Raw genomic sequence first — 8,880 nt, 5'->3', positions numbered from 1 at the left:
TTCATGATGTTTCTATTATTATCTGAAATACAATATTATAGAACATATAGATACACTGGCAATCCTCGGACACGGCACACGGGGGCGCCCCTCCCCCCCCCCCCCCCCCCGTTGCATCTCATCACTACGCCCTTGGTGCGGAATTTACAATCTAGATTTTGTTTTCTTCCTATATGTTTTTTGTTACATTTTCTTAGCGTATAAGTTTCATGTTTATGACATGTTTTGTTTTAATTTATAACTCATGACATAACATCCTGGATCCGGGTGAGGCTATATATAAAGAGCCGACCAATGCTAGAGCTTCATCGCTTGAAATCCACTCGTTGTCAACGTTGGTAAGTCTGCTTTTGTGCTGTTTTTCAACATAACTAATACTTAATCGGTAGATGCTGGCTTTATTTTTTGTATTATTGTGTTTGTTTTTAAAAGAAGCAAAAAGCAAGAAGAAAGAAACAAAACATACTCTTAAAACACACATGTATATACAATGTATAAGATAGATATATGAGTATGTATGTATGTATATATATGTGTGTGTGTGAAAACAATTTTATTACATATAATTTATATACGAAAGAATAGGGCACAAACACAAATTATCCAACTTACAAAGGCTCTCTCCTAATTACAAACATTAAATTTTACAACAATGATGACTGCAATTTTCAATAAATCAATCAATAAAAGTAAACGTTTGTAAAAAACGACTGAATAAACTGAAAGGACAGAAAAGGAGAATATGGTTTAACACTATTCATTATTAACTTTTTATCTCCTCGGACAACTGTTAACAATAGTAATAGTAACAACAAACAAAAAAATAAATGAATAAATAAGTAAATAAATAAATGATTCCACACTGGTAACGAGATAGATTTTAAAAAATAAATAATTAAAGTCAGATCGATGTGTCTGTTTAATGTATTTGTAAACATGTTCAGGGATCGAAATTGACTGAAATTTCTGCCGGATTTTCGGTCCGACAAGCAATGAAGTCTACCGGCCAGAATCAAAACCTACAGAACAAACATGACTGACAAAAACTAATGTATAAATTGTAACATATACTCTTAAAAAACAAGTAGGGAACCTGAAATATTAATGTTAATATCAACGATTAGACCGAATATACGTTTTGACCACAAACATCCTAGTAAAGAACGTTCAGGTCTGTTTATCAACACACCGAAACACATTCCATAGTTTGCACGTACATCACGCAGTTGCCCCGTACACGTGCGTGGGGTGTCATTCTCGATTTTGACAATTTCCAGGAAGGTCGATTAATCACTGTAAAACATTATTTCTGTCAATCTTTTTCATTCTGTTGATCATACAGTTGTTATTGTTTTGTTTTTAGTCATTTTTTATTGTTTGAATTTGCGATTTACTGATAAAAAACGTCAACTTTCAAATTTCACTTCTGACCCCATCGCCCTTCAAGATCTTTGGTGATCATAAAACCTACTGTAATACTGAACTACCGGTTGCAATGTTTGCCCAATTAATTCACTATTATCATATAATCATTCCCTACAGCTAATATACTTTACAATTTTGGCAATTGTAAATTCTTATTAGAGTTCCCCTACTTTTTTGGAAGAGTATATAATAATTGCCGGTCCGTGGAGATGTTGACCGGCAAAAAACACCCGGACGGGATGGAACGGCAGTATTTCGACCCCTGCTTGATTATAAACTTGCTTAAGACATTTCATTAAACCAATGAATACGAATATGTTTATGGGTATTGCCGATCATTTGACAGTTACTTCTCAGAGATATGTGCGTTTTTAAAATATGAAAAATACATTTCGTGATATTAAAAACAACAGGACGACCAGAAACACTTCAGCTGTACGGAAGTCGATAATTCAAACAAGTAATGTCTTATTTCAATATTGAAACACACTAATAGTGATAAATAAGCCGCTGTGTTTAAAATCTAGGGTCTGTGTCTTTAAGAGTTACGAGTCTGGAATAAACGATTCATAAACAGACGGTCAAACTATCATATTGTAGGTAGGTAGAACAATGAAAAATGAAAAAATAAATATGTGGTCAAACTTTTTTTTTCAAGCAAAAATATGTACCAAAAAATGTGAATTAATGAAAACCGGACGGAAAAATATTTAGTGGTTAGAAAGTTATAGCCCTTTGAAGTTTGGCGTGCTATGAAACATGTCTGTCAATTTGAATCGTTTTTCTAAACTTGCCGGTTAAACTCAACTACTAATCACCATGTGTATATTTCACTTTAAAATCGATCTGAAACACGCCAAATATTATTCTGGAATATGTAATAGCGTTCTTGAAGCCACTGGAAAATGGTAACATATACCATTATAATGTTACAATGTAACCATGAACCCTAACGTCGTTATAAACGTAAAATCGGAAAATAAGCAATACAAAGCGACGTTGTTGTTTTCACAACTTAATATATTTAGTTAGCCTATCAGGACAATGCAACGATACCCCATTATTATTAACTTCTATTATGCATAAATAGGTACAATAGGTATGACAAAGTTTGACGTCACTTTGCGCTGCATATCTGCCACCAGCTTAAATGACTCACTTTTCAACACACATATTACAGCTTCCCAATAAAATACAGTGATATTAAATAGATGTACATACACAGCGTTTTATCGTCTTTCCAACAGATATAATTATTTAATTTGTAATTCGGTTAAAACTACACCAATAACGATTTTCAAGAGAGCTCTGTCAATGACTTCACGTAACAAGTATGACGTCGCGGCCCTTTTTAACAGCTGATAGGGTCACATGATAATATTGTCTTAACGCGGCGTCTGACGTCAATGGCTTCTTTTAGAAGTGTTTTGAGGCATTTAAGACGTGGCTCATTATAGAGAAAGGTCGATTTTGTCACTGATAACGAAATGTGATATTTTAAATGTATTTTGAAAAACACTGAACTTCAAATGGATTTTGAATATATTTCTATACTTCGGCACATATTCAGTTGTTAAATTGAACCTATTTCTATGTTTCCTTTGAAGTTTCAAGTCATTTCACCCTAGCGCATTTGAGCGCAAGGCGTCCTAACTGGGGTTGTCTTAGCAGTCATGGCGGCAGCCATTTTATCAGTCCCATAATGCATCGCTTCAAGGTGGCATTGCCTAGTGTGTTACATGTGTTTTAGTTTTTAAAAATAAATATTAGGGCCTACGTTGCTGAAATTGCGTTTTGTTATAACTGACCATGTGTCAAATATCGGAGGTGAATCTAGCCCAAATACATTATGGCTAGCGAGCTCTCACCCACAATTACATTGTTTTGGTTGTTTCTTGCATGGAAATTGTCTTCCTTTTTAAAAGCTGCAATCTCGCCTCACATTAATTAGCATAACTTCATAGAAACACACCTACAGTTTTTATAAAGAATTGTGTGTGACAGAAACACAATTTTATTAGTTAAATAAAAAAAATTATAGATATTTTAGGTAATATTCCGATCAGCACACAGTACCCTCCCCCACGTGCTATACTGCATGTTCTTTTTAAATGTATTTTCCAGGGAAACATGACCCCACCCCCACTCCCACCCCAAAACACACACAAAAACCTTTGCTAGCCACAGTCTTGACCTCTACACAATTTCCTGCACAGGCGCCAGTTTTACAAAATATTTCCTTTCAATGCTTCAAATTAATTTTATATGTACATTAAATTGTATTATAAACATGCTAAACTGTAACATTAGTATTTGTATAAACATGTTTATAATGTTGGTCTTGCATGTCGATTTTTCAAGATAGGTAGGGCCTAGATGTCCAACACGTTAGAATGAAGACATTGTTGTACACATGATTGTAAGCATAACTGGCAGGCAGATCAAAATAAATAACCATAAATAAAACAAAAACAAATAGCCAATCCACCACCACCCCCAAACCACCCCAGTAACAACACCAACCCCACCCCAAAATAAAATACAAAATACCCCTCCCCATCGGCAAACACACACACACGACCTCCCCCACCAAACCACCACCCTCAAAAAAGAAGACACGTCACCCACCCTCTAACATTTTTTTTCGAAATATTTTCACTATCATTAATCACATTTGTATTATTATCATTTAAAAATATATTTTTTTCAGCCTTTTTATATATTTTTTTCCAAATGTATTTTTTGTTACTCACCTTAAATCAAGAACTCCCCCACCAAAACCCCCCCCCCCAACCCCCCCCCCCAAAAGACCCGTCACCCCCTCCCCCCACCACCAACTTTATTTTTCTTCAAAATATTTTCACTATCATTAAATAGACTGTTTTACCCTATTGTATTACAATGGACTAGTCCCTGCCACTAGCTTTCGTCACGTGCTCATTCAATCGCCCATGTGCACTTCCTTTATTTTTTATGTAACATTGTTTCACTATTTATGCATAGTAGAAGTTAATAATAATGGGGTATCGTTGCATTGTCCTTGATAGGCTAACTAAATATATTAAGTTGTGAAAACAACAACGTCGCTTTGTATTGCTTATTTTCCGATTTTACGTTTATAACGACGTTAGGGTTCATGGTTACATTGTAACATTATAATGGTATATGTTACCATTTTCCAGTGGCTTCAAGAACGCTATTACATATTCCAGAATAATATTTGGCGTGTTTCAGATCGATTTTAAAGTGAAATATACACATGGTGATTAGTAGTTGAGTTTAACCGGCAAGTTTAGAAAAACGATTCAAATTTGGCAGACATATTTCACAGCACGCCAAACGTCAAAGGGCTATAACTTTCTAACCACTAAATATTTTTCGGTCCGGTTTTCATTAATTTACATTTTTTGGTACATATTTTTGCTTGAAAAAAAAAGTTTGACCACATATTTATTTTTTCATTTTTCGTTGTTCTACCAACATATTGTGCGTATTTCTATGTCAGGTTTAGAACTTTTTAATTATATCCATATACGTAGGTAGGTACGTACGCACCCACCCACGCAAGTTATTTCTCTGAAAACTACACTTCAGAAGTATAAAATTTTATGTTTTAAATCCGATAGCCGATGATTAACTTAGGGTTCCAGTGGTATCATTAATACAAAAACAATCCTTTCTGTTGATTGTTTATGTTTCAAATCCGATAGCCGATGATTAACTTAGGGTTCTAGTGGTATGATTAATACAAAACCAATCATTTCGGTTGATTGTTTATGTTTCAAATCCGATAGCCGATGATTAACTTAGGGTTCTAGTGGTATCATTAATACAAAAACAATCCTTTCTGTTGATTGTTTATGTTTCAAATCCGATAGCCGATGATTAACTTAGGGTTCTAGTGGTATCATTAATACAAAAACAATCCTTTTTGTTGATTGTTTATGTTTCAAATCCGATAGCCGATGATTAACTTAGGGTTCTAGTGGTATCATTAATACAAAAACAATCCTTTTTGTTTGTCACGGGGATCCTATAATACCCGTAACTGAATGAAACACGATTGTCCCAAATATCTCTCCTAACTGTATATCTATTAGATCTCTCTGTAACAGGCAGTTATACCCGCTGGCTCGTCTAGGTATGATCAGAGATAAGATCTTATATAAAGTATATATTATTATAGCACGTTTAGTTCACTAGAAAACACAACAAAAACACAATACACTTTGGAATCTGTATTAACCTACGCTGACAAATGTACTGCCGCAGTAGTTAATTAACAACAATAAATAATAACAACCCAGAACTGATCACTTAATTAGTTAATCTCTAGGTGTCTAGTTTCACAATATGTTAATCACTACCGTGACACAACACCAACGTTTAACACAGAAACGCTTCCAGCTTAATTAATAAAGGAATTACAACTCTATGACAATTTTAATTAACCCTTACTACTCGTTCAGTAACGTGTGATAATTGAGAAAACGCTTCCAGGAGAACTTAATTAATAAAGGAATTACAACTCTATTCCTAACTGGTTAATTTTTAATTATCCCTTACTACTCGTTCAGTAACGTGTGATAATCGAGAAACGCTTCCAGGGGAACTTAATTAATAAAGGAAATTACAACTCTATTCCTAACTGGTTAATTTTTAAGTAACCCTTACTACTCATTCAATAACCTTGTAATACAGACTTAATACTGGTACCTATCACAATAAAGACAATAACCTACAGTTTACCTAGGTCCTCTAGGATGACTGGCTAAGCTTTATATATATAGAACAGTGAACCTACAGTATTACTGCGTCAGATGACCGGCAGCACCGTCTAAATAATATTGGTATAATACAGTATTAAAATATTTCAAGTCACATCAATCACATCAAGGTTATACACAGAGCAGAAAATATATAATTACCAAGTCCAAACGGACAACGTTCCCCATGGACGCCTTCCAATATGTTTCTCCTCGATATCTCTAAAACCCTAGCTATTTATTAAAAAAGCCGAATATCGCCTGGGGGTACAAGGCGGTACCTCACGTATCAAGTGAATTTCCACAGCGACCAAGACGGCATATCTTTCTCTTAGATCGCCAGACTCAATGACGCCTAGTCGCCAAATCACGGTTGTAAAAACCGCACGTGCGGAGGTATTACGTAACTACTGGCCACCTGGACCCATATTCACAAAAAGGTGTAAATTTACGTCTACGACTATCACTTACGTCTGCCGTAGATTTACGTTTACGTGCAAGAAGCAGCTTATTCTCAAAGACGGTCGTAAATGTAAACGTAACTTAGTTGGACGTAAATCTACGATTTAACACTCTCACCGGAGAAATTAAAAAAACCCCATTAGAAACGATGGCTACCGGGTAAATAACAAATGCGCAAAACTCAATTTCGTTTGTCGTCTGCTAACAATAACATCGCGAACGGCGAACCATGACATTTTGGTATTGGTGAGGATCCGCGTTTTGGTACGAACTTGAGGATATTTCTTAAAAAGGAAAAGGTAGGCTAACTCAGGAGAAATTGGCCGAGTCGAAAACATCCGTTCGATCACCAACAAAAATATGTTAAATCCGTGGGCGTTCGCCATCGCAAACTGCTTCAATTATTGGAACTGCTGCCAGTTTTTGTAAATAATAGTAAATAACGGCGATCGTGCTTGATTTATTATATGGACACGACTTACGTACAGCGTTAGTTGTAACTGGAGGCACTCTTATATTTACGTCCAACTTCACACGTAACTTACGTTTTCGTTGTTTCGTGAATAGCTCTTCAGTCGTAGATTTACGTTTACGTGTAAAACTAGGCTTACGATGTTTTGTGAATATGGGTCTTGGGATTTAAGTGCATATTGGAACTGCACACGGCCCTCTAAAACAATTAATATCGCCACAGGCGAAAACAAAATTAAGAGCATGTTCCGTCACATTGTTGATTGAATGTAATTTATTTTTCTAACAGGCATTGCAAAATGAAGACCCTTCTTCTGCTGGTAGTTGTCTGTTCCTCCGCTTGCGTTGTGGAATGCGGAATTGGATCATGGTTTTGTATGGCGTGGCATTCGATTACGATCAACTCTGATGCTAGATGTTCGCTTGGTAAAATGCAGAGCGCCTACAATCAAATGCGGGCTGCAAACTGCGTGAATTGTGACAAGTACTTTCACTGTATGGGCAACTACAACGCTGTATATCGATGTCAGAGGAGTCAGAAAAACAGAGAAATAGCTCAGACTATAAGGTATGGAGGAATACACTGATAATCGGATCTGGTACTTATAAAATGTTTAGAGTCTAGACTCGAGACTATAATAAAGTCTGAAACTTGAACGTCATGGCAACGCCATACATATTGTATGCGTGTGACGTCATTGAAGATGGAGACTGGACTCTAAAAGGTTTTATAAGCACGGGCCCAGGTTTATGAACAATAGCGCTCTCTCTCTCTCTCTCTCTCTCTCTCTCTCTCTCTCTCTCTCTCTCTCTCTCTCTCTCATATCTCTGTCCCCTTCCTCTTTTTGTTTCTCCCTCTTTCTCGAAAACATATTACCATGACAGCAAACTCATGACAGTCACTTCAACAAAATGAAAGAGAACGAAAAACAATATGCCCGAGCTACATGGGGTAGGTGAAGGTCATGTTCCTGTTAGGATTTGTAATAGTACATTTTGTATATGTACTCCCCCACCTACCAATTACCCTTGTTAAACCGTCCTAGCAATATGATTTTATTTATGCCAAACACACAATTGCATGGTGTAGTTTAACACATGGTTATGTGTTGTCTAACAAATATTCCTCTTCTTTCGTTTATTCAGCAACTGCCGAGAATGGGGTCAAAACTCACCTGATAGCACCGCTGACCAAGCAGCCAATCGGTATGGCCGTAACGGCGGGAATTGTGCCAGTAGATATCTCTGTAGCGTCAACTGTATGTACAGTCCGATAGTTGGCACGTGCAGACGAAGTAACTGTCCTTGAACAGCAGACGAGAACCACAGTTTTTAACCACATATATATAACCTATAATAAAGCAGTTTGAAAATGGCAGATGGAAATAAGCTGGTCGCATTATGTGGACTTATGTAATTTATAACTTTATTATCTTTTACTTTTATTCTTAACCCAATAAAAAGTTCACACCAAATCGTATATTCGTTATCTTTTTTTTAATTGAATGGGTCAGTTAGTAAATAACACTTTGTGTTCAGATAGACTTTCATCATGAAATCATTCAGAATGCCATAAGCTATTGTAGATGTGTATCAGGGCACCGTTCCACGAAGCGATCTTAACCCTAAGCTTACCTTAGGCGCATAGCTACCCTATGCACTTAAGTTGATCTTAGGGCTAAGATCGCTTCGTGGAACGGGGCCCAGAAGTGTTGTGATTGGTCGAATGAAAAGTCGCTTGTACAAGCCAGAAACG

The 8,880-nt window shown here is 36.2% G+C and overlaps 1 protein-coding gene across 1 annotated transcript; it reads left to right on the top strand.

Moving 5' to 3' along the window:
• Positions 1–222: 222 nt before the first annotated feature.
• Positions 223–8,599, top strand: LOC121372119 (serum amyloid A-1 protein-like). The gene is made up of 3 exons (XM_041498383.1): positions 223–338; positions 7,414–7,692; positions 8,271–8,599. Exons 1-3 carry the CDS (start codon positions 295–297, stop codon positions 8,431–8,433), a joined length of 486 nt encoding a protein of 161 aa, XP_041354317.1. The 5' UTR covers positions 223–294; the 3' UTR covers positions 8,434–8,599.
• The last annotated feature ends 281 nt before the right edge of the window (positions 8,600–8,880 follow it).

Source organism: Gigantopelta aegis, chromosome 4 (assembly GCF_016097555.1).
Source record: "Gigantopelta aegis isolate Gae_Host chromosome 4, Gae_host_genome, whole genome shotgun sequence".
Taxonomy (NCBI): Eukaryota; Metazoa; Mollusca; class Gastropoda; order Neomphalida; family Peltospiridae; genus Gigantopelta; species Gigantopelta aegis.
This window is presented reverse-complemented; position numbering and strand designations above follow the sequence as displayed.

Coding starts and splice junctions, on each gene's coding strand:
- LOC121372119 (XM_041498383.1), top strand. CDS start 295: ATGCTAGAGCTTCATCGCTTGAAATCCACTCGTTGTCAACGTTG. Junction 339..7,413: donor TCCACTCGTTGTCAACGTTG/GTAAGTCTGCTT, acceptor TTTTTCTAACAG/GCATTGCAAAATGAAGACCC. Junction 7,693..8,270: donor GAAATAGCTCAGACTATAAG/GTATGGAGGAAT, acceptor TCGTTTATTCAG/CAACTGCCGAGAATGGGGTC.